General features: G+C 50.0%; 1 protein-coding gene across 8 annotated transcripts in view; it reads right to left on the minus strand.

The window, feature by feature from the left end:
• PKNOX1 (PBX/knotted 1 homeobox 1) overlaps nucleotides 1-25,899 on the minus strand; it is a 42,088-nt gene that overhangs the window by 13,379 nt on the left and 2,810 nt on the right. The window contains exons 1-9 of one of the 8 annotated variants that reach the window (XM_032456911.1): nucleotides 15,500-17,739; nucleotides 14,521-14,621; nucleotides 14,350-14,418; nucleotides 13,417-13,524; nucleotides 10,600-10,727; nucleotides 8,422-8,593; nucleotides 6,969-7,139; nucleotides 3,358-3,457; nucleotides 2,347-2,444 (exon numbers count right to left, since the gene is read on the minus strand). In XM_032456911.1, the coding sequence (XP_032312802.1) occupies nucleotides 2,347-2,444; nucleotides 3,358-3,457; nucleotides 6,969-7,139; nucleotides 8,422-8,593; nucleotides 10,600-10,727; nucleotides 13,417-13,467 (720 nt within the window). In that variant the 5' untranslated portion in view covers nucleotides 13,468-13,524; nucleotides 14,350-14,418; nucleotides 14,521-14,621; nucleotides 15,500-17,739. Of the gene's footprint in view, nucleotides 1-2,346; nucleotides 2,445-3,357; nucleotides 3,458-6,968; nucleotides 7,140-8,421; nucleotides 8,594-10,599; nucleotides 10,728-13,188; nucleotides 13,375-13,416; nucleotides 13,525-14,349; nucleotides 14,419-14,520; nucleotides 17,742-25,899 lie in introns of those variants that run through there. The other 7 variants (XM_032456849.1, XM_032457043.1, XM_032456785.1 and 4 more) reach the window with 7 other exon arrangements.

The following is a 25,899-nucleotide window of genomic DNA, read 5'->3' on the forward strand; positions in this document are numbered from 1 at the left end:
TGATGTGGAGGGAAGGTTCGGGAACGTGCGTAACGTGTGTAGTGCCTGGCCGAGGTGGAGACAGGAGGATACACGCCCTGAGGAGCCACGTGGCAGGGACCACCGAGAGGGTGCTGAGGAATCCGTGAGGATTCAGCCACCGATGCCATGGAGAGAAGGGGAAAAATAAACAGCTACTAACTCGGGAAGAAACGAATGTTTGAACCAGAAAAGCACTGTGATGGTGGTTACTCCCTCAGCTCAGCAGAAACCAGCACTTACATGTTCACGAGGACATTCACAGTGGAAACGATCAGCCTCGCGGTGCCTAAGTGAACGGGCACCAGCTGGGGTGGGGACAGGGCACCCAGAGCACAACAAAAAGCCCAAACTATAGGTTTTACAGGGTGAGACAAGAGGGGGGTTTTATTTAAAATCATGGAGGAAAACAGCAAAAGAAAAGGCTAAAAGTTCTGAGAGCGGGTGCCTGAGGGGAGCAGACGGGGCGGCGAGGGAGGGCCGGGAGCCGCTGGCCTCTCAGCACCCTGGACACGGAGTGACTTGATTATTAAGGAGAGAATTCAAAGTAACTGTGAGGGGTAAAAAGGAGGCAAAACCCTAAAATATATGAATAATAGTTGCGCCAATAAGACCACCCGGGGAGAGGGCAGAGGGACGAGACCGGTGACATCTCCCTCCCCGGCGCCCCTTAGTGCCTGGAGGGAAGTGCTTTTAGGCGGGAGGTACTGCCAGCGTAATTAAGGGCTTTTCAGTCAAGGTGGCCCAGGAAGAGCGTCCAACTGCAACGCCTGACCAGCCCCAGGCCAGGAAGAGCCCCACGGCAGGGCATTCTCCGGGGAAGCGCGGGGACGCTGTGCTAAAATCACCCCGGGGCGCCCCGACCCCGCCCGGCGCCGGGGGAGCCGCCTGCGGGGCAGGCCGGGCGGCAGCACAGCGGACGCTCCCAGGGCGCCGCCTGTTCTCTGAGCAGAGCAATCCTGACAGTTTCTAACACAAACCCCGAGTGATCTGAAGCACAGCAGAAACCCAGACTTTGGCCCGGTGAGAAGGGGAAAAAGCCCAGAGCGGCCCAAAGAGCTGCGACAGAATCGTACGTATAAATGTACAGGTTTTACTCGAAGAGGCTGTTTCCTCTTCTTCCTGTGAGAAACCCCGAGGGGCCTGTCCCTCGGGCTCCCAGCCCTGCGGCTCCAGGACGGACAGACAAGGTGGGTGTGAGGAGAGGGGACAAGGGCGGGGGGGGGGTGCTGCCAGGGCTGCGGAGGGCCAGGGCAGAAGAGGTCTGCTCGCCCGAGGGAGCCGGGCGCCCACACAGGCTCCCCGCGGGAAGGGGCTCAGCTGAAATCGCCCGAACCCGCACGTGGGCCACGTTGGCTAGGAACCTCCGCCTGCAGGCGAGTCCAGTTCGATTCTCTCTTAAACAACAGAACGAATGACCCTCTACCACACCAGTAAGGCGTTTGACTTCAGAATGTTTTCTCCTGAAGACAGTTCACTGCAGTATGAGGAAACGCTCCACAAACCAGCGTTACGTCCACAGCTACTGTAAATGGGCAACTTCAGGGCGAGGGGGTTGGTCGGGGGTGAGACCCGTCTGGGCCTCAGAAGTCACCTCACATCCTGGGCCGGTGTGTGCCGGGATGGCCTCTGCCCACGCCGCCCCAGGCCCTCCCGTACCTGCGACCTGGTTTAGGAAAACCCTGACCTCCCTGAGGCCGGGCCTCCAAGTTGTAAATGAGGATGTAGAATGTACCCATGCAGCCCAAGCACAGAGAACGAACACAAAGAGTGAGTCCGTGTTCTTAAGTAAGAACTAGTAACAAAATACTGCTTCTGCTTTAAACCTAAGTGTGAAAGAAAGAAAAGCATGCGTGTATCTGCAGAATGTAAAGGCTCAGAGACGGCTGGATGGCCAAGGTCTGGCCAGCACATCCCGGCACCTCCAGCTCTGTCACCCAGCCCTGCCCCTGTGGCCTGAAAGTCCTGCCTGGAGGTTCCGCCATGAACTTCCGCAGGCCTGGAGGGTGCGTCTACGCCGCCACCTGTCCCCTGCAGCAGAGGCGACACCACACCCAGGGTTGGACTGGACAACATCAGTCGCCCGCGGGGAGGGACAACACAGGACTTCTCCTTCCTCAGAGTCCCCTGAACTTTGCAACAATGGGGAGATGAAGAGTGAAAAGGGAACAGAACACTGACGTTCAGATGAGCTGGAGACGCCGCGGGAAAGCGAGTCTGAGACAAAGGATCTCTCTCACGTGGAGGGAACAGCTGGGGCCACGTTCCACCTGCGTCCCCACACCTGTGCCGCCCGCCCCACACCCTTCCCGGGAACCGTGCCCGCACCTGGGAGTTCTGGATCCTGATCGTGCCAGGCGACAATGCCTGGGTCACCACCTGGCCTTGGGGAGTGACGACTGTGACAGGCTGGTAGACTGTGCCACCTGGAAAAGGAACAGGGAAAGTTAAATCCCTCTCACAACTCAGCGATGAGAGCGTCTTCTCAGTGTGCTCAAGGAAGGGACACAGCCTGTGGCGTACGAGCTTTGGAAATCATGTCAAATGGTCCACAGTGTTCTGCCAGGTGACCTGCCACCCAGCGGGGGAGCAGGTGCCAGGCGGGCGGCCGTGGCCCCTCACCACCCAGGGCAGGGGATGGGGGAGGGCTGGGAGGGGCGCGGTCTGCGCCTCTCTTCCGTGGCTCACCTCTACTTCCTCCTTTCCCCACAGTCAGTGTGTAGGGAAGGACTTGGCCAAGGTGTCTGACAACAAATACTTTTATTCTACTTATTTTTTTGATTCAACGTGCTTTCGACTTCCGATGGAGGCTTCCGTTTGAGCAATTATGTGGGGGGTTTAGTGTAAAGGCTCCACTCCCCCCAAGCCCCACTCCACTTTCATGATGGTTCTGTGTATGCAACGTACAACAAAAACCATTACAGGAAGGGGACAGATTCTAGAGGCCTGTGGTGCGCCTAGAACAAGTAATCCTGACCTCCAGGCTGCATGTTCATCTGCGTGTCATTAAGTAATAGCTCTGCTTAAGATCTTCCAGTGCTGCTGGAGCACAATTAAAAGCTATGTTATTTGAAAATTATAACTGTTTTTGCAATATATTTTTAACTCCTATAAAACCTTTCTTCCCAATACTTTTTGACAGGAAAACACAATTTGCATAAAACATTCGTTACTGAGAATTAACAAGAATCAGGCATTCAAAGAGCTCCAGGCCTTGGCGCTCCTCTGTCGGGAGCCGGCGTTAACTAAAACCTGTAGTTTTGAACTTCTTCATTCTACTATAAAGGCTTTTTTTTCTGCAAAAGCTCAAGGAAAGTGTCCCTATTCCTGTCTTCGTACCTGCCACTGTTGCCATGGTTACGTTCCCCTGTTGCAGCGCGGACGCCGGCACCACGATTCCTTGGGGGCTGAGAGTGCCCGTGATGGCACTTTGAATCTGCTGTAAGTCACAGATACACAGTGAAGGGATGAGTAGAAAACAGGAGACCCACGTTTACAACTTCAGAACAAGTGGCATAACAGTATCACTAATGAAGGAAAGCTGCCTGAGGCACAGAGCGTATCAGACGACAAGCCTTCCGGAACGCATGCGTTACATACATACCTGGAAACCTGGAGGCAAAACTGACTGAACATTAAGTATGATGATCAATACTGAGATACTAGTTTCAACTGAGCTTCCAAAAGATGACCTTTCATCTCATCAGCATACTAAACACACCCTACGGCCCTGGAAGACCAAAATTACCTAATCTCATCACACAGCTTTTCCATTCAATTTGGCTCAGACTCTTTTCCAGGAACCAAAGTCTCCCGGACAGGATGAGCTATTCTCCAAAAGATTACGCCACAGGCTGGGGAGTCAACCCCGGCGCCTGCACGCTCCGTGCCTGCCCTCCCCATGTCGAAGCCCTCGTGTTCACATTTGTGGGGTGTGGGGCCTGGGCCTGGCCTACAGTAAGCTCCATGCACATGTCTATAAACACCGCGTCGGAGCTTCCACTCTTCCACTCATGTGAAGGCAGATCCTAAAGGGCTAATGTATCCATTTGCAGTCAGGGTGAGGTGGGGACTGGTGAGGGAAGGGATCTCTGCCCCTGGCATCCAGCACAGGGTCTGGCACGCAGCAGACACCCAGGAACTTGAACAGCTAAACAGTGGATATCCTTCAAAGACAATTACTCTGTGGGCTACTACATCAATTTGAAAGCAGAAGCTTTGGTAGGTATATAGAAAGTCTGCCACATTACCCTTGTCAGAATCAAAATTAAGCCACCCAAATCAGTGATTTAAGCCCCACATCAAGAACCTAGAAAGAGAGGAAAGAAATGAAAGCAACACAAAAGGAAGGGACAGATACTCTGAGTGGCCCTGTAACTATTAAGGAAGCTGAATTAGCACTTCTAGAACTTTCAAAAAGAAATCTTCAGGTCTAGGTAGTGTCACTGGAGAAGTCTACCATTTAAAGAAGAATTAATGCCAGCTCCACACAGTCTCCTCCAGAAAACAGAAGAGGAGAAAACATTCTCCAACTCATTTTATGAAATTTGTATTATCCTGATAACCAAACCTAGCCAAGGACTATACCATGAAAGATTAATTACAGATGACTGCCCCTTAATGTACACACAAAAATGCCTTAAAAATATTAGCAAACAGAATAAGGCATCTGTATAAAAGAATTATGTGCCGTGACCAAGTGGAGTTCATTTCACGAACGCAAGGCTCGCTCGATATTGAAAAAATCAAGTAATGTCACCTGTCATGCTGGCAGGTGAAAGGGGAAACATCACAGAACCATATCAACTCACGTGGGAAAGCATCTGACAAAATTTAATGTAATAAAAACTCCCGGAAAAACAGGAACAGAGGGGTGCTTCTTTAACTTGACACAGGATATCTAGAAAAAAAAGCTACCAGTAAAACTGTAACCAACAAGGAAGGGCGGAACGCGTTCCCTCTGCAGCTGGGGAGACGCCCGCTCTCCCCACCCATTCAGGCAGCACGGGACGCTCTGTCCAGTGCGACAAGGCAAGAAAAGGAAATAGAAAGCATACAGATCAGAAAGGAAGAGACGGAACCGTCCCTGTTTGCAGACGACAAAACTAAACAGGTAGATAACCCAAAGAAACTACAAAAAGGACCTTCTAGGACTATTGAGTTCATTGAGGTCATAGGATACAAGGTAAACATGGAAAAATCAACTGGATTTCTACATGTTAGCATGGACTCTGAAGTTAAAAATAAAGTACCATTTACACTGGTCAAAAAAAGGAATACTTAGGTGTAATTCTAAAAACACATGTGCAGGACTTGTATGTCAAACACTACAAAACACTGATGAAAGAAATCCTAGAAGCATAAATAAATGGAAAGAACACCACGTTTGTGGACTGGAAGAGTCAAGAAAGTAATGATGTCAGTTCTCCCCAAAATGATGCACAGGTTTAATGCAATTCCTATCAAAATCTCAGTAACATTTTTGGTAGATACACACAAAATTATTCTAAAATTTACATGGAAAGGCAAAGGAACTAGAATAGCTAAAATAATTTTGAAAAAGATGAATAAAGCAAGAGGAATCAGTGAACCCAGTGTTGAGACTTACACAGCCACGGGAATCCAGACTGCACGGCACACGTACAGAGCAGGTAACACAGAAACAGGCCCTGCAAACACACCCAACTGATTTTGGACACAGGTGCAAAGCAGCTCAGTGCAGGAAGAGCTGCCTTGTTGACAAATGGTGCTGGAGCAACTGGACGCCCAGAGGCAAACGCACAAACCTCAAAATGGGCCACGGGTTTAAACGTAAAATATAAAACTTTAGGTTAAAAAAGAGAGAGAGAGAGAAAATCTTTGGGATCTAGGGCCCGGCAAAGAGTTCTTAGACTTTACAGTGAAAGTATGACTCATAAAAGGAAAAGTTGATAACTGGGATTTTATCAAAATTAAAAATGTTTGCTCTGCAAACGACCTTGTTAAGAGGCTGAAAAGTGGGGGGAGGGTGTGGTTCAGTGGTAGAGCACGTGCTTGGCATGCATGAGGCCCGGTTCAATCCCCAACACCTCCCCAAAAAAGGAGAATGAAAAGACAAACTACAGACTTGGAGAAAATATTCGTAAACCACGTGCCCAGTAAAGGACTAGTGTGTAGCACACTCTCAGGGGCTAACAGGTTTTAAATATCCAGTTAGAAAACAGGCAGAAGACAAGAGCGGACAGTCTCCCAAAGAGGGCGCAGATGGACAGTGAGCACGTGACAGACGGCAACGCCACTAGCCATCGGGGATGCGCAAAGCACAACCACCAGGAAATGTCACCACGTGCCTGCAGAGCGCTAACTGACAGCGACGAGCTTGAGGGCACCATGCTGCATAAAACAGGCCAGACACAGAACACACACAGTACGACTGCCTCTCACAAGGGACCCAGGTTAGTGACATTCACAGAGACAGAGCGGAGTGGCAGGGGCTGCGGCTGCGGGAGGGGGAAAAGCAGTCGGTGTCTCCTGGGGACAGGGTCTCAGTTTGGGAAGATGGAACAATCTGGAAGCGGATGGAGGTGATGACTGCACAACAGTGTCAATGCGCTTAATGTCACCTAGCTGAGTGCTTTAAAATGGTTAGCTGGCAAACTTTATGCTATGTGTATTCTACCACAATTTTAAAAATACATCTTAAAAAAAGAGAAAGAAAGAGATGAATGGTACTCTGGTCTCCAGAAACGTGGACTCCAGGCTCCAGGCCACAGACTGAGGACCTCACTTCATTCACTGCAGAAGCAGCTGGGGCCTCTCCCAGCCCGAGGGAATTCAATGTCAGAGCAGGCCAGGTCCCCGGACCCGGGGGTCCTTGGCGCAGCACAGCCACACGACAGCCCACAACTCTGACGGGCTGGTGTAGCAACACGCGCCAGCCCTGCAGACGCTCCGGGACCGGGACGTAGTACCTGGGACTGGACGGGAGAGTATGGGCTTCCGGGTTCCCCACTCAGGAGGGTTTCACTGTTCATTTTCGTTTTTAGACAAGCAATATATCGACTGCAGAAATCTTTGCAGAGTTCATTAACCTTCTCCAGCTCAAGGAGATGAATACGCAAAACCTGGATTGCTTTCACCATCTAGAAGCAGAGAAAATCAAGACTTTCAGACAAGAAAAAGGTGGCGCAGTGGTAAGGTACAAGTACCAGCACACAGCTGACCACTGGCATGAACATTGTGCAGCGTGGCCATCCGCACTGCCAGTAACAGAGGGAAAACACCAGAGATTATGCAGAACAACAAATCGTTCCAGCCCCATCGGGCTGCGGCTCGGGGTTTGGGATCCTCCTGGTGTGCAGGGAAGACGGACCATCCCTGAACCGCCCCAGACAGTCACGGCACCAGGAGATGGCCGGGCCCCTGCCCAGCCCCACCACGGGCTCGCTACAGGCTTACCCTCGCTCTGCTCCTGTTTCTTCATCTCTAAATGGGGATGAATCCGGACCCACCTCCTAGGAGGTTCTTAATTTTGAAGAAGTTCAACTTACCAACTCCACCTTTTATGGTTTCTGCTTTTGGTGTCCATGCAAAGAACTCTTTGCCTAGCCCTCGATTAGCCCTGGTTCTAAAGATTTTCTCTTACAATTCCCCTATAAGTTCTATGGTTTTATATGCAGTCACTACATTGGGAGTAATCTGCCCCCAGCGGTAGACAACTGACACTAACGAAGACCTGTTACCATGAGCACCACTTGCTGTGAACCCTCAGCCTAAAACTCAGCTCCTTCCCCGTGACCTTGTTGGTGGGTTCACACCGTCGGGGAATGAACCAGTCAGCCGGTCAATAACGAGAGTGAGTACCAGGCATCAAGCCTGCCGGGCCCTGTGCTACGGAACTGGGCAGGAGAGCCCGGCCCCTGGCAGCCCGGGCCCACGCTGGCCACACCTGCTTCCTGCTCGCTGGCGGCTGCATCACAGATTCAGAGGCAGAGACAGCCTCTGGTCCTCACCCTGGAAAGGAAGGTGCTGTTAGTCCCATTTCAAAGGTGAGGAGACCGACTGACAACGCACCCGTAAAATTCACTTGGCTGTAAGGGTCGAATATGTAATGAGAAATTAAAAGCAACCACGACAACACTGCCACCTGAGACCAGGGCAACTTCTTCAGGGAAAAGTTTTCCAAAGACCTTTCCCTGCTGGTCAGGGCCTATGGTTTTGGTCCGAGAGCCCGCGGGCTCTGAAGGGGGAAGGCTGGAGACCTGGGGACACTCCAGCCGCACACAGTAAGCTACTCATGAACTGTACGGTCCTCCGCCTCAGCAGAGCTTCAAACGACCCAGAGTTCTAATTAGAAATTTAAAATTTAGTGAACAGATTTTAAATTTAGAAGAAATAAAAAATGAAAACACTTCTTTTACTTACTAAATTGTCAGTTTCTGGATCTTCACAAAAGAAGGGTTTTCCTTCCTTCTCTTGTTTCCTTACGAAATTCTCAATGTCCACGTCAAAGCTGGCAGATGTGCTGCCTTCCGAGCCCTGGGTAGACTGCTCGCATTTTTCAAACAACAAAGCTAATAATGGAAATAGTGGATGCCTGGGGGAAAAATTTTAAAAATATATGTTGTACATTTCCCTGAGAATGTATGTACATATGCACCATTTTACATAACAGCTCTACTGCGATGTAACTCACATGTCACACGGTTCCCTCGCTACGGCTTACACATCAGTGGCCTCAGTATACTCACAGAGATGTGCAACTCTCACCACGGTCAATTTTATAACATTTCATTTTCCCCAAAAGAAATCCAGCAGCTATTAGCAGTCAGTCTCCATTTCCCCCCAAACCCCAGCCCTAGGCCACCACTAACCTACCTCCTGTCTCTACAGATCTGCCAGTTCTAGACATTTCCCATAAATGGAGTCATACACCGTGTGACCTTTCATGTCTGGCTTCTTTCACTTAGTGTGATGTTTTCAAGGCTCATCCATGTTGTGACACCAGTCAGTACTCCATTCCTTTCTGTGGCCATGTAGCATTCCATTGTTTGGTTAATACCACTTGTACAGTTTTAAAATTTACCTTGGAGCCACACTCCGTTTGAGAAGATTTTTTAATAGTATATAAGATTAGGTCAAGGATCTTTTCTTTGCACATGGATGTCCAGTTGTTCCAACACCATTTGTTGAAAAGTCTACTTTTTCTCCACTGAGAAAATCAGGGAGATGGATTTGCCCAACTTCATTCCTCTTTTTCCAAATTGTTTTAGCTGGTCTAGTTCTCTTGACTTTCATGTAAAATTTAGAATTAACTTGTCTACATGTACAAAAATATCCCGCAAAGACTTTAACTGGGATTGCTATAGAGCTATACATCAATTTTAGGAGAAATGACATCTTTACCATGTTGAGTCTTCCAATCCATGAACATGGTATGTCCTTTATGTAGGTGTTCTTTGATGGCTTATAGTGGCATTTTATAGTTTTCAGCATAAAGGTTCTGTATGTGTTTTGGTAGCTTTATATCTAAATTTTTTTGGCGCTCTTGTAAATGCTATTATCTTTTTAATTTCAGTTTCCAGTTGTACATTACTGGTACAGAAACAGGAATGGTTTCTCTGCATTCCTCTTACAACCTGTGGCCTTATTAACTCAATTATTTAGTTCTGGTAGCTTTTGGTACACTCTTTGTGATTTTCTATATATAGATAATCATGTTACTTAGGCATAAAGCCAGTTTCATTTCTTCCTTTCTAATCTGATAAGCCTTTTCTTTTTTCTTTGCCTCACTGAACTGGTGAAACATTCACTACTGTGCTGAACAGGAAGTCAGAGTGGACACCTCTGCATGATTCCCAATCTCAAGGGGAAACATTCTCTCTTTCACCAGTAAGCACGAGGTGAGCTGTAGGTTTTTTTCAGTTGCCCTTCCTCAGGTTAAGAAAGTCCCCTCTATTATGGCTTTGTTGAGGGTTTTTAATGGTAACTGGCTATTGACCTCTGTCAAATGCTTCTCTGCATTGCTTGGTATGATGACATTGTGTTTCTCATTGGTTGATCTCTGAATGATGAACCAGTCCTGCACTCTTGGGATAAAGTCCACTTGGTCACTAAATGTTCTTTTTATATGTTGCCAGATTTTATTTGTTACTATTTTATTGATGACTTTAATGTCTAAGTTCATGAGGCATACTGGTCTTCACTCTTCTTTTTTGTATTGTCTTTGTCAGGCTTCAGTATCAGTAGGATCCTCAATTCATAAAAGGAGTTCAGGGTGTTCCCTCGTCTTCTCTCCTCTGGATGAGACTGCGTAGACTCGCTGTTTGTTTCTTCTCTGTATTTCTGTAGAATTCGCCAGCACAACCATCTGGGCCTCAAGGTTTCTTTCTGCAAGGCTGACTAAAATGTAGATTTACATTCCCAAACTTTTTTTTTTTTTAAAGATATTAGGAAAAACGTCGTAATGTGAGAAAGCTTTCACCCAGCAATTAGCACATTATGCCTTACTACTCTGCCTTTAATAGCTCATGTCCCATTTAACAAGGTTTTCTGTTCTCACTGCTCCTCTGTACACCCCTATGCCCCACGTCTCATCGTTACCTATAAATGGCCTGCTTGTCTGCATCCATCGGTGTCTGGGACCCCACGGGGGGAGGGCTCACTCCTTCCACATCTGGTTCAGAGCAATTGGGGTCTTGCTCGGTTTTTAACTCTGTTACTACTTGCATCTGTGGAAGGAGGAAGGGAATTTTTGTTACTAAACACAAAATGAGCTGTCACTAAGTATTCTATTCTCAAATAGGAAGGCAGTAAAACAGTAAACTGCCAGACAGTTACCAGTGGCAATAATACGTACAGAACACCACCACCAAATCTCCTGCGAATTTAATATGCTTTTAAACGGCCAAAACGAAGGTAAAATTCCCAAACCATTTAAGCACTGAGAGGATCAAAATCTGTGAAATGCTTATGGTTTTCAAAACCATAGTGATCACACAGCCCTGCGGCAATGGGACCCACACTGTCTCACTCTCCCCGCCCACGGTGCGTCCTCACACTAAGTGCCACCACAGCAGGAGCAGGGCAAGCCACTAGTCCACGCCCTGCTCGTCCTGTCGCAAAACAACTCAAATCCAGCATGCGACGTGCTCGTGACAGGGCTGAAATCCTCCTCCCTCACCGATCCTTACACCTCAGGAATACGCAAGCTATACAAATGTTAAGAAAAGTCACTACATCCAGAAAGCAAAGACCAGCTGTGTCTAAAGAAACGGTATTAAACATAAGAGGAAGCCTTAAAGATATGATCTTTTAAATTGCTTTAAACTAACTGTGTTGTTTGTAACTTAAGAGGAGAGTATTTAAATCCTTAAACGTAAAGAATTCAGTTTACAAATGAAACAAAATTGCTGCAGTAAACTTCTAACGATCCCTGAGCAGGTTACTGCCCCCAAGCTCGGCTTCCTCAGGACAGGGTTGTCTGGGATCCACCTGCCCCTCAGGGAAGCAGCCTGTTGGGGAAACTTGGGGGTGAGGTGGGGGGGCTCATCCTCGGATGCTGGGAGAGCCTGCACCCCTGCCAGGAACCCCGCCTGACGCTTGGGGGAGGGGCCAAGGGAGCAGCCCTGCAGGCCCAGGCTCTGGCCTCGGCCTGGGCCCTGAGGGCCCCGAGGGCGGGTGGCCACTGCCACTCCGCTGCCGTGGGGTGGGACAGCCTACGTGGGAGTTGTTTCTCTCTTAAAAAAACAAACCTAAAGCAACTAACTAAAGCCAAGTCGAACACAGTCTTTCTGGAGGGAAATCTGACAGCACTATAAAAAAAAGCCTTAAAAGATTTACTTCAGGGTTTTTAAAAACTGATTGTGAAAAAAGAGAAACCTAAATGTTCAGCCTCGGAGGATGCTAAGTCAGTGTGGCCTGTCTACACCGCAGAGTATTAAATGCTTACTTAAAATCATGCTCACAAAGAGGCTTCCACGTCACGGGAAAGGCTTAGCTCCTGAAAGCAAGGCCTCTCCCCCACTGTGCCTGGCCCCGCACCGGACGCCCACCGCATCGGGGCTGCGCCGGCCGGAGGAGGGTGGACACAGAAGTTTGTGGGAAGGTGGGCTCTGCTACGAAGAACAGAGATGGGGGGGCAGCTGGCAAACGGGGAGCGGGCTGCAGTGGTGACCAGGCGGGGGGAGTCCTGGCAGACGGCAAAGACCTGCAGGACAGGAAGCAGAGCGAAGGGGGGGCCTGGGGCCACAGGGCAGAGGGACACGGGGTGGGGCAGGCAGAGCCGGGGCAGGCAGAGCCAGGGCAGGGCCCAGGGACAGGAGGGGACACTGCTGGATTTGCATTTTAGAAACAAAATCACTTGGGAATAGCAAAGGACCTCCTGGTGAGGAAAGCAGCTGAAACTGAGCTCCCCACCGATAGGGAGCAAAAAACACCGAGAATTTTTAAAAAGCCAACAAAAACAAACAAAATCGCTGCAACGGGAAACATACCAGGAATAGTGCAAAACTGTCCACCACGGAGAGACATGTTGGGAAGAGGGGGCACAGCCTCGGGTCATGAATGCCCCCGGGACCTCACCAAGCGGGGAGTGATGGGTGGGGGAGGTGCCCTGCCCCGGGCTTGAGGGGGGTGCCTTGATCCCTAAACCCTGGAGCAGGGAGCTGGGCATCGTGACCACCTCCTGCAAAGGCAGGTGAGTGTCCGCGATGGAAACGAGCCCCAGGCCTGAGCCAGAGGGGCCTGAGCCAGAGGGGCCTGAGCCGAGCCCCGTCCTTTCCCTGCACACAGCCTTCCAGCACACAGCCTTCCCACGTCCTCAGGTCCCCAGAAAGGCTGCACGTGCCTCCCTGGCCCCCAGCTCCTTTGGGCCACAGAACACAAAACACCCGGGCTTCACCTGCAGCTTCAAGGGAAATCAAGCCTCAGGGGCAGTGGGAGGGCACTTAAGAAGCCACCGCATAATCAAAGAAAGCTGTGTAGACGCCGTCCCCAGGGGCGAGCAGGAAAGGTGCAGACAGCACTGCCCTGGCGCCCTGCACATCACCGGATACGCTGCTGTGCCACCACACCTGGGGACATGCAACCACACGGGTCCTGCTCACGTCCGCAGCCAGGCCACGCGGGCATCTGTCGTTATCCACAACAACCAGCTTTTCTTTAAAAGCAACAATACTCACTAACACTGACCTGAAAAAGGTAAATGCCCGAGAAACTGTGACTTGGGGGAGTCAGAACTACCAGCAATCTCAGTATCAGTTAGGAAATGACTCGAACAATTCTACAGCTCATCTTCTGAGCACTGACACGTAATAACCGCATAGACACTTCACGCTGAACCCGCAGCCTCACGGGGACTGGAGCCGGCACGCACAGGGCACCGCTGAGCGTGAAGAGGGGACTGGCGCGAGCGCTCACTTGTTGCCCGTCTTGATAGCTGTCTATACTTAACGTCTGTGTAGCCATCATGGTTAATGAGCTTTATTACAAAACATCAAATCATCTTGAGTCAAAAGCAAGTGGTGTCTGGGAAAACAAAAGCAGAGAAGCATCGTTAATCACTGCAGAGCACTGCTGTCCCCTGATTACATAGCACTGGACTTCTTAAAACATGTATTTTCACATGGGGAGTAAAAACCACCCTCGACACCACGTCATCAGCCAAATCCTATGCAGCACCCCACACCCGCCCGGCGGCCGGGCGGCCGTGCTGCCCGGGGCCCTGGCGTGTCACCGCGCTTCCAGACGTTAGGATTCATTCGTTCACACCCCCAACAAACATCTAGCAATGTCTACGCATGCAGGCCATTGTCCTGGGCCCTGGGGTGCAGCAGCAAACAACAGGCGAGGCCCTGCTTTCCCGGGACCATAAACAAGAGGAATGCCAGGCAGCACACGGGACGGGGGGGGGGGGGGACGCAGGGTGGCAAGGTGACATGACAGGGGAGCGAGAGCCCACGGCTGTGCAGTCGGGCAGATGTGCTGACACTGAGCCCAGGGAGGCTGAGTCTCAGGCAGGAGTGACAAAGGTGTGCTCAGGGTGCCTGCACCTGGCACTCAGCTAACATCTGCATGTAATGCAAAGACAGGATGCTGTCATTCACCTGTCACCACGCACACGGAGAAATGTCCAGAGGTGATGAGAGTAGAGAAATCAGGCAGGGACAGAGAATGACTAGGGGGCGGGGAGGGCAGTGAGGGTACCTGGGGAAGAGGGGACCACCTGTGCCACCCGCAGAGGGGAGGCCCAGCAGTGGGACAGCAGGAGGGAGGGGGGAGGGGAGGGGAGGGGAGGGAGACACGGGAGCAGGTCACACTCTCATGGGCCAGGGCAGGGTCTACGGGTCCCACCTGAGCAACTGGCAGAGCAGAGCCGCATGTCCCGAAGCGGAGCAGACTGTGAGGAGCAGTTTCTGCAGACTGGGAGGAGAAAGCAAGAGATGGGACATTTTAGGTTTGAGACGCTTCTTAAGTATCCATGAGGAAGTTGCTAACAAGTGAGTCTGGCCCATAGGTACAAACCCAGTAATCATCAGTGCGTGGCTGGCATGTGCAGAGGTCCAACTGTGCCCTCCAAGGCATCCCCATCCTCGCAAACAGGACCTTACTGAGAAACAGGGTCTCTACAGACACAACAACCACGTTAAAGCTCTCAAGAGGGATGCCCTTAAAACCGGGGTGGGGGCGGGAGAAGCAGCTCTCAGGGGCACTGAGGGGACGGCCGTGTGACTCTGTGTGAACCAGAGGCAGAGACGGGAGAGGTGCCACACGCCAGGGACAGCCGGAGCCCCAGAAGCCGGAAGCGGCAGGAAGGACCCTTCGCTCGAGCCTTCAGAGGCAGTGTGGCCCTGCGGCACCCTGACTTCAGGTCTGGCCACCAGAGCAGTGAGAGACACATTTGTGTGGTTTCCATACAGCCGCTGCTTTTAGGACTTAGTCACAGCAGCCCCAGGACACGGGGCAGCAGGTAAAGCCACAAGGCTGCGGGAGACCTCCCGGGGGGAGGAAGATCAAGGACCCGGCAGGGCCCACGGGACGAGGGCAGAGCTAGGTAGCGCCCCTGATGCTGGGAACAGAGCTGTGGTAATGCAGCTGAGGGTCGAGGGAGAGGGAGGCGTGGGCGCGGGAGGGGGCGCCAGGCCGGGAGATGAGTCACGTGGAGTCACCACCAGAGTTGCCCTCCCAGCCCCCTGGGACTCCATTCTTGAGATAGAGGCCCCACATGTCCACAGACCTGTCGCTGAGCCCCTCCTAACGGCCTCTGCCTTGACTGACCGCCAGCTCCGCCCCGGCATCATCGCTACACCCTGATCTCAGGAGGAACCACGTGAGCTCCAGGCTCACCCTCCCACTCCGTCCTCCACCTTCCAAAACCATCCTTGCAGATCAAGTCCCGGCAGCCTGGCCCCACTGCGGGTGTGCAGATGGCCGAAAGGGACACCCCCCAGCGCCCTCCCCAAAGCTGGCCTCTGAGCTGGGAGCTTGGGAACTGCATCCTCACCCAGGCCAGGAATCTCCCCGGGGCCCTCACAGGCTCCCTGCAGGCCCATAGCACCTCAGCAGTTCATTTCCACCCTGTGCACGGTCCTTCAGGGCTGAGGGCCGGTCCTGCCGCATCCCCAACGACCAGTACCAGCCAACGTGAAGTCTAAGCGCCGAGAGTCTAAAGGAGAGACTCATACCCAGGCTCACTGTGCACACGGCACGTTCTGGACACAGGACTCACTCTGCACCTTGACCTCTGCCTCTCCTTGGGGACCTTGGCCATTTCCCATTTCTCCCCCAGCCACCACCACGTGGCTGCTGGGATGAGAGCTCACAGCTGGGCTCTGTGTCTGAACTCATCTCTGCCTGTAGAGAAGGGAGCTGCCAGCCCACAGCACCGCCCTACGGACAGTCACTGAACAGCAGAAGAGGCTTCCTGGGGAGATCCAGGCCCCAGTCCACGTGCACACGCACGCACATGCACATACACACACATATACATGCACGCGTGCACACACACACGTACACACACACAAACACTGAAAAAGCCAACTTCTCTCAGTGAACGTCTCTGCAACAGGCAGACTTTGAAAGTGACTCCCTGACTTCACAGCTATACCTTCTGGCCGCGGAGACACGGGATAAGGGCCTGCAGAAAGCAGAGCGTGTCCGGTGAGGGCAGAGGTAACGCCACACCCCCGCGGCCAGCGGAGCTGTGAGCTCCAGCTTGCAGGGAAGGCAACCGGGGCCACGAGATCCCCCTGGGAAATGAGGGGGGCACAGGGCTCCTGAGTCTCGGGGCTTCTTTCCCAGAGCTGCACAACGGGAGATGGGGGCTTCTCCCCCATCAGCCACTGTGCGCATCTCTGAAGGTCGGCCGCCATTCAAGACGGAAAAGAAAACACTTTATACTACTTTCATTAAAAAAAAAAAAAGCCAAACTGAAGGAAAAGATATGACCCTCCCCTCTGTGGACGAGTCCCTTCCTGGCCATGCTGGAGAGTCACTGCTGTCCATGCACTGATGGACGCACATCCTCTGGGACGAGGCCCAATGCCAGGCCCGCCGTTGCCGGCTCTGCTCAGAGTCCACCGGGCCTGAACCGCAGGGTCGGGAGGAGCCGCAGCTGCTCACCTATGGTGTCAAACTGCGACCAGGCAGCACTGCCACGTCCCCAACAGCTGAACTCAACAAAACCCACAGCAGAGGCCCTGCAGGGGCCCAGACAAAGAAGACAGAGCCCCAGTCACGCCCGTCTCTCAGCTGTGAGGTGGTTCTCACCAGCCGGGCTCTCTGAGCAAACCTGGCAGAGCAGGATGGGGAGGCAGAGTGGGCGCCCTGCTCTTACCTGGGAGGGACTGCCCTCCCCAGACCAAATACCCCAGAACACCCACCCTGTCCCCTAGACCTGCTCACATCTGCATCAAGGGGCTCCTCTCCTGCCCGGGCAGGGAGTCGGCGCTGACCCGGTGGACTCTGTCCCCTGTGCTCGCCCGCTGTCGGAGAACTGATGAGACGCTCAGTTGCAAGTGTACCGTTCTGTACACAGTAGTATCTACCAGTCCCAAATGACGGGCGTTCTTAAGGCTTGCTTCCTTCCCTCTGGTTACCCATTTTCAGGGTAATATGCCCGTTCCCTAGCGTTCTCCGATAGTGACCAGGGAGGCGGTTTTAGCATACCATGATCTCATGGGTTTGAACATTTAAAAATTCAGTCATTTTTTATATACTTATACATGTTCTGATGTTCCAAGTTATCCTATCTTTTTCCAATGCAAGATCCTGCAGTCATCTCCTACAGCTTCTGACGCACCCTGGAAGTCTGGAAAGCTTCCTTGCTTTCAGGTAAAACGAGATACTCCAGGCTCATCTTGTTCATTTTCTGTGCCAAACTCAGTCTGTGCCATTCATCCAAGGAGGGGGTTTTGATTCCTGACAATGGAAAATGATAGGTAGAGACCACAATCTAAGTGATATGTGTGCTCCTGCCACTGGCTGGTCACTGTCTCCAGGCATTTTCTTTCTCTTTTTCTTTTTTTAATTGAAGCGTAGTCAGTTACAACGTGTCAATTTCTGGTGTGCAGCACAATGTGCCAGTCATGTGTACTCGTTTTCATATTCTTTTTTATTAAAGGTTATTACAAGATATTGAACAGTAGTTCCATGTGCTACACGGAAGAAACTTTTTTAAAATCTATTTTATATATAGTGGCTAACATATGTAAATCTCAAACTTCCAAATTTACCCCTTCCCACCCCCTTTCCCCAGTAACCATAAAATTGTTTACTATGTCTGCGAGTCTGTTTCTGTTTTGCAGATGAGTTCTTAGTGTTCTTTTTTGTTCTGTTTTGTTTTTAAGATTCTACATATGAGTGATCTCACATGGTATTTTTCTTTCTCTTTCTGGCTAGGCCTTTTCAATGGACAGTGATTGGAAATACTTTCTCAAAAAATCTTTTCAAAACAAGTAAACACTGATACTTCCAATTCAAATTTGGGATTACAGGGTATTTACTTAACTACTTTGAATTAGTATTTGTATAACATTTTTCTTTTTTTCTTTTTTTGCAGGAGGGGTAATTTAGATTTGTTTAATTATTTATTTATTTAATGGAGGTACTGGGGATTGAACCCAGGACCTCGTGCAAGCTAAGCACACACTCTACCACTGAGCTGTACCCTCCCCACTATATATCTTTTTTCTTACCCTGAAAATCTTGTTCCTAATAACAGTAAAATGACAACTTGTCATATTTTATACATATGTATATACATAGTTTCAAAATAATGAGTATTACTACTAACAATATGAAAACTAAAAACCTTAAGATTTCTTTGTAATTCCTTTCTCCTTAGGATTTATCCCACTAGAATAGATGTACAATCCAATTTGTTTCGAAGTCACTTGAAATAATTCTTCTCTGTGCAGTTAAGCCACCAACTCAATGCCCAGTTAGGTTCTTCTGATTCCCTTTGCTTTTAATTTTTAGGTAGTACTCCCACCTGCCCCCCACCATTTGGTTTAATTTAATTTAAAACTATATAAAACATTCATACGGTTACACAGTTCCATGAATCAAAACTATAGAAGGTAGGTCCAGAAACCTAATTTATAACCCTCCTCTCTCCTCTCCTCTCCTACGAGGAACCCATTTTAACTAGTCTGGGTTTAAGCTTTTTTATCACAAGCAGATGTTCACATGCCTCTCTGTTCACAGTTCTGAGCCTTACTCTTCCCACTCACCACGTCCTAAAGATGCCACAGAGCAGGTCAGTAGTCCCCTCACCCCTGTCCACAGCTGCGGACTGAGAAACATACACTGTGGGCTCAGCGTAGTTTATTCCACCAGTTCCTCTGTGGACATGGGCGTGTTTCTTCTGGAAACCTAGGTCTGATCATGACACACCCACTTAAAACCCTCCAGAGGACTCCAACTGCCTACAAGATACAGATCATAAATCTTAACACAGTGTGACTGCTCAGCACCATTGCATCCTTACCTGTTCTCCTCCCGCCCTACCCCAGGTCACCCCCGTCTGCACTGCAGTCACACTGGGCCCTTCCAGGCTCTTCAGCACCCTCAACCCCTCAAGGCCCGTGAGCTCACCGTCCCCACCTGTCTGGAATGCTCTTCCTACCCTTGTCCCCTTGTCCACTCCTGTCCCCCTGGATGGTTCCCATCGGGCAGCTCCACCTTAGAAGGGCTGCCCTGACCTCTGACCCACATCTCAGAGCAAAACACGCCTCCTTCCCACAGTCCTCACTGCAGTTGTCACTTTGCATTTATGGGGACAGGCCTTCGATTAGCTTGTGCCGTTACTACTTCCAGGCAGGCAGGAGCCGGACTCTGTGTTCGTTCACCATCATATTCCTGGCACCCTCCCTGTGTCTGGTACACAGCAGGAGCACAATGATTGTTTCATGAATGGCTGCTACAATATATACAACACAGGAATGAGCTCTTCCATGAAAGTTTGATCTAACTCGCCCCAGTGTCTTTTTAAAAAGGTAAACCTTGACTACCTTCTCCACTTCATCTAAAGTTGCTGTTCTGTACAAGTTTCCTACCTGCAAGGTCAATTCTGGTCACTTAAGTCTTCTTCATAAGCCATCCGCAGCGCTTCACATTAACTGCCGTCAAGCTGTACCTGGTATGTTCTCATTTGCCAAATTTCACATCTGTAGTCACCTCCCTTTTTAAATACTGTGTTCTCGTTTCTTCTTAATCAGATTTGCAGGAAGCAAAAACAGATTTGCCTTAATTTTATTTTCCTCATTTCTTGAGTTGAAAACTTAATTCACTTATTTTTCTTGTTCTCTAATAAATGCATTTAAGGCCACACACCTCCTTTCTTGTGAGAGCTGCTTTTGCCCCACCCTGCAGGTTGTGCTGTGTAGTCCTGTCACTCATTAACAGAGAGCCTCAAAGTAGTTAACGATCTCCTCTCTAACCCAAGAGATACAAAGAAGGGGGTCTTAACACGCTCAGGCAGGTACTTCTAGCTCTCCTTTCTCTCTGAGGCTCTAGCCAGGCTGCCCTGCGGTCTGAGAATCTGGTCTATAGTACCTACTTTTTGAAACCTTACTTTCTTTGTGGCCTAATATGTGGCCAGTTTTGTTCAACACTCCATGTAATTGAGGAGAATCTGTTTTGTTTGTTGTGCACGCATTTCTGTACATATCCATTAGCAATATTATTTAAAACCTCTATGTCAGTGGTTCTCAACCAGAAATGATTTTGGCCCCCAGGATACATTTGACAACGTCCAGACACACTTCTGGTTGTCACAGTGAGGGAGGGGGTTCTGTGATACTGGCACGTAGTGAGCAGAGGCCAGGGACACTGCTAGACATCTTACAGTGCACAGGACGCCCCCTGAAAAAGAACCATCTGGCCCCGAATGCCAGCAGGGCCAGGTGAGAACCCCTTCCACATCCTTTCTTCTTTTGATCTACTTGGTTTGCGTCTTGCTAAGAGTCACATTAGAGTCTCCCATCTGTGTAGAACTGTCATCTTCTATTTTGATCAGTCTCCATATTTCTCCACATTACAGATGCATTAGCTTATGGTTACTAACTACACCTTTGAGCAGGAGGACGTGCTCCTCAGACACTTCTCACCTTGAGTCTAGTTCTCAGCTCTTGGCTCGCTCACGCCATCTGACGTTAGTCATCGGTTCTTAAACACACCAACCAGGCGTCCTTGTTTCCTTCTTTCTCCTGACCTCCCTTTTGTTGAAATGACGAAGTCCGTCTTTGCTTCGCTTTCCCCCAGGCACCCAGGAGTCACGTGTCCTGTCCTCAGTCTCCTACTGGTTACCTTCATGGCCTACAGTCAACGCTAACACCTAGAGCCCAATCCACTTCCAGAACAATCCTTGTTCCACTGATGAAATGTGAACTTGTGTTCTTTCTAATTCACATGTGAACTGAGTTCTCTCGCAGCAGGCACTGCGACTGACCTGCCTTTACAGGCGTAGTGCTGGCAGAGAGCGCACAATCTGGGAGGGCAAACACATCTAGGATCGTTTTAGGACATTTTATTAAAACTTTCAGATGAATTTCAGGGCACTTAAAGGTTAAACTTATTGTCTAGGGGGTTCACCCGGCCGTAATGCTCCATCCCCAGGGGGTGCTGTGTAACCTGATGACACCGAACACACACCCACACACATTTGTGCATCAGCACCGAACTAGAAACGAGGTCCCCTTCAATGGGGCCACACCAAACTGAGCAAAGCATCTTGTAGTAACTGGTTTTGAACATCTGATTATTTTGACTAGTCTAGAGAAGAATTCAGATTATTTTAATGCCATGCTATCAAGAATACAGCTACAAAGAGAAAAAGCCTTAAATGTTTTGTCCGCACTATAATCGCTACTTTCAGTATTATCTATTATATGAAAAAAACACCATAGAAAAGCATTTCTTTAAGCTTTGAAGGCAGAAATCCTAGGAATAGTCCATAATATGTACTCCACTCATGCAAACAAACTCAATAACTGAATTCTCCACTTGGAACACAATTTGCATAGAACAATTTTTTTAAAAAACAAGAAAAACAACATACATAAAGATGGAGAGATTTTTAAAGTTTAAAACAGTTATAGCTTATAGACTTAGGGAATACTGAACTGACATTAAAATTGAAACTGGAAAATCAACATTTAAATAAATAGCAGGTAAAGTACACCCTCAGGCTAGTTAACTAAACACGATCCAGTCCAGTCGAAAGGTCCACAAGAAACAAGTCCCAGAAAAGCACTCAGAAAGAGTTGAGGATTATTCCATCTCCTGTTCTGATGCCTTTTACACAAGAAATGCTGAGAGACCGGAAGACAGACAGACAGAAAGAAAGAAAGAAAGAGAGAGAGAGAAAGAGAGAAAGAAAGAAAAAAAAAGAGAGAAAAAGAAAGAGAAGAGAGAGAAAGAGAAAAGAAAGAAAGAAAGAGAAGAAAGAAAGAAAGAGAGAAAAAAAGAAAGAGAGAAGAGAAAGAAAGAAAGAAGAAAAGAAAAGAGAGAAAGAGAAAGAAAAAGAAAAGAAGAAAGAAGAAACGAGCACAGACATCCGCATAGAGAACCATCATACGCTCCCCTCTTCCTCCAGAGCTACCATCGGCACCTCGAAGAAGAAAGAAAGAAAGAAAGAAAGAAAGAAAGAAAGAAAGAAAGAGAAAAAGCAGGGATTCTAGAAAGAAAAAAAAAGAAGCCCTGATGAGCAAAGACCAGTGAGGGCGGCCTGGTCTGGTCTGACTGGAGCCCTGCCCCCTCCCCGGCCCCCAGCCTGGGCACTGACCAGCCCGGCCAGGCCTGCTCCCCAGCTCCTGACCCCGGAGCCCCGCAGCCCAGAGATGCTGGGCCCTCCTGCTGTCCCACTGGCATCCTGGGATCTCTGAACAGGGGCTGCTGGGCAAGGTAGGGGCACCCACAGAAAAGAATTCAACACGACACACGGCTCAGTCAGGGAGGCAGGGGTTCCCAGTGCTCAGATGCCAACAACAGAGAAAAACAAAAGGGCTCGGAGGCAATGGGAACTACTCACTGGGGCGGAAATTCCTAGGCTTATGTTTCTAGCATTTATTCACATGGGTTCCTTTAAGATCCTGATTACAACCTAAGAGCTACTTTCCCAGGCTCAGTTTTTACACAGAGGACACTACATACGAGTCATCATGACGTTAAGAGCCCGGGGAGGGAAAATGTCCCACCTCCCCCCTCATCATTCACGGTCCCCCAGCAGTTACGCCATCTGATTCCACTCGGATCCAGACCAACGGAGTTTCAAGTTGAGAGCTGGGGGCACCAGGTCTGTAAAGGGCCCGCTGGGAAACATGTGTGGCTTCGTGGCCGCACCGTCTCTCTCGACATCTGCCTTTTCCTTTGAAAGCTATCGTGTAAGGCTCCTGGGCTGGAGGAAAACTGGCCACAGTGGGACCCGGGCCTGATGGCCAGCTGTCCAAGGAGACCTGTTGCACTTGGAAGACACAGCCCCACTGACAGGCACCCTCCAGCTCAGCTTTCACTCCCTGCGCACGTGCGGAGCCCCGGCAGCCCCTCCCTCTCGGGCTGCCCCGCGCCCCAGCCAAGGCGGCTCCCAGCCGCTCTCAAAGGTGCTTTAGCTACTGAGCCCAAGTCCACGAGCAGAGAAACGCAGGAAACTCAGGCAATGTCAGTTTTAGTGGCTGTGAGAGGCAGCTATGAAGTCAGAAGAGGACTCAGGACAACAGCAAGTCACGAGACAGGGCAAACTCTCTCTCTAGATTTTTGAGCAGAATTACTAATCTTTCCCAGAACATTTAATTGATGATCCTTTTCTAAACTAAACCTGAATGTTAATAAAACTAAGAAAGCTGTCAAGGAATCCAACTGTCAAAATTCTATATTCAAAAAAAGAGATCTTTTCCAAGACACCTTGCAGGACACTAACTGTTCAGCACTAAGGCTCAGTAAATTGTCGTTCTGCATGTAGGAAGGCTTAGGTGACTGCAGCCTGGAAACACCAGCCACCTGCCTGCCTGTCCCGTCTCCTGGCTTCCTGTCCCATCCAGGGGAGGTGCTCGGTCAGTAACTCATTCTGAGGAATACATCTGTCCCAGAACTCACTTTACTTTTCAAACAAGGTTTGGGGAAGTACCACTTGAAGTTTAACGTTCAAATAAAATCACAGACGTTAAATCCTGGTAAACAAAATCTATCCCCAAAACGTATTTCTGAGCCAAAGGTCCGTACGTGTCCACCAGAGACACAGCAAAATTCTAACAACAAAGTTGTTTAATGGTCTCAGAATCCATTTTAGTAATGGGCTGGTCTATCACAGCTGGCAGAATTTAAAATTCACATCACAGCTTTGTTTTTAAGACCATGACTATCACTGGCAACATTAAACACTGACATTCAGAACTTTCATCATACACTTGCTGCTAAAGGGCAGTGGACACGTCTTAGGAAAAGTAGGAGCACAGTCCTTCAAGGTAAGGACTCTCCCACGGGACATCTTTCTCCCTGGGGAAGGAGGGAGCACCGCAGAAACGGGCCTGGCAGCACTACCCCGACCTGCCCTGGCTGGCACTTGGGAGGCCCAAGGCCCGAGGCCCGAGATGATCAAATAAACACACAAAATATCAGCGCCTAAGTGCTCCAAGGGGTCTGCAACATTAGGTCGGGCCGTAAAGCACGCACGCGTGTACACACACATATACACACACACATGCGCACACACGCACGCACATATACGCACATACACGCAGACACAAACACATTCACACATACATGCGCACACGCACATACATGCACACACACACAACCACACACACGCAGATACACACACACCCCAGAACCACCAAACCGCGTGAGACCTGAGGTAAGTGTTTAAAATGAGAAACGTGGATTATGTAAATACATGAAAACACATGTGGTAACACTGACACCAAACAGCTTAATTGAATTTTATGTAAAAATGCATGCATTTCCCACTAAGGTAGGTTCCACATGACGCGTTGTGGGAAATGCTGTCCTGGATCAGTACTTCACAACCTGGGGGATTTCTGTCCCCTGGGGAACTTTTGGCAACATCTGAACACAGTTCGGTTGTTACAACTGGGGGTGGGGTCCCACTGGCACCTAGCAGGGAGGGACCAGGAACGTTGCTGAATCCTACAGCGCACAGGACAGTCTCCACAGCACGAGGCGCCCAGCCCCAAATGCCAGCGGGGCCACAGCTCGGGACCCTGCCCAGGGGACCACAGGGGTGTTTTACGCGGCAATAAACTCTGCTGAAATAAATGTTCGTTTTTTTTTTTTCCAAAAATGTATACATAAACACATAACTGAATTTAGAATAATGCAAAGTTAAACTCCTGACTTTAATTCAAACAAAAATACAAGCCCTGATAAAACGTCTCAGACGACGTGTGACATGTATTGAGGGCTTACCAAGCTCTCATTAAGGCAGGGTTTTTTCAAGTCTGATCAGACTGTTCAGGAAACTGCGATCACAGTTCCTCCCAATCTCTGGCCCCTCTGAGTGACCCCACCGCACTGCAGACCCTGCTGAAAGGGGGACCCGGAGCCCCTGGCCCACAGGTCAGCCCCCAGGAGACACAAAAGGAAAGAGCTTTGTCCCTCTCTCCCCGGGGTGCACTGGGAAAACAGGCCAAGGATGCGGTGGGCAGAGCAGGAGGGCAGTGGATCCTGGCGCGGCCCACGCCGTGGGTCCATCCACCCAGGGCCCCGCACTGGGGTGGCCCCTGCATCCCTTTTTTCCTTCTTCCGGTGTGACCCCAAACCCCTGGCCCTGGAGCCAGCCTGCTCCCTGCCACCCTGGGGCCTGACGACGCAAACAGTGAAAGCTGAATTTCCTACAAGGCACCCCAGCCTCACCTCATGAGGCTCTGCAGGGCCAGAGGCTGCACCAAGTAACGTGCACCTTTTGGGGGACGGGGGTGGGGCGTCACCCTGAGCAGAAATAATCTCCCCACAAGTCCACATGGATCAGCTGGGGAGGGAGGGCAAGGTCTGGTGTCTGGACCTGCAGGGCGAGCACCTCCTGTCACTTCAAGAAAGACTCGAGGCAATAAAGTGGCTGCAACAGTTTTACTTACACACAGGCCCTCAGTCTTGCAACCTGAGAGAGCAGGACTTTTCAGGATTTTGACAAATCCTGAGGACCTTTTCCCCAAGGAATCCTAGATGGAGTCGGGCAGCTGCTCTGTCCCCTCCCGGGTCCCCCAGGGGCATCCTCAGAACCATGATGCTTCCTCAGCGGGGTCTGAAGCCCCCACTGGACAGCATGTTTGCCGCACCAGCACTCGGCCCTCTGTGAGTGAACCTGCCAGAAAGTGACTTGGCGGGTGGGACTGCCACCTTGACTCCAGGAGCGGCTCAGGCCGAGGTACCCCCTCCCGCTGCTTGCAG

This window comes from Camelus ferus, chromosome 1, assembly GCF_009834535.1.
Source record: "Camelus ferus isolate YT-003-E chromosome 1, BCGSAC_Cfer_1.0, whole genome shotgun sequence".
Classification (NCBI taxonomy): Eukaryota; Metazoa; Chordata; class Mammalia; order Artiodactyla; family Camelidae; genus Camelus; species Camelus ferus.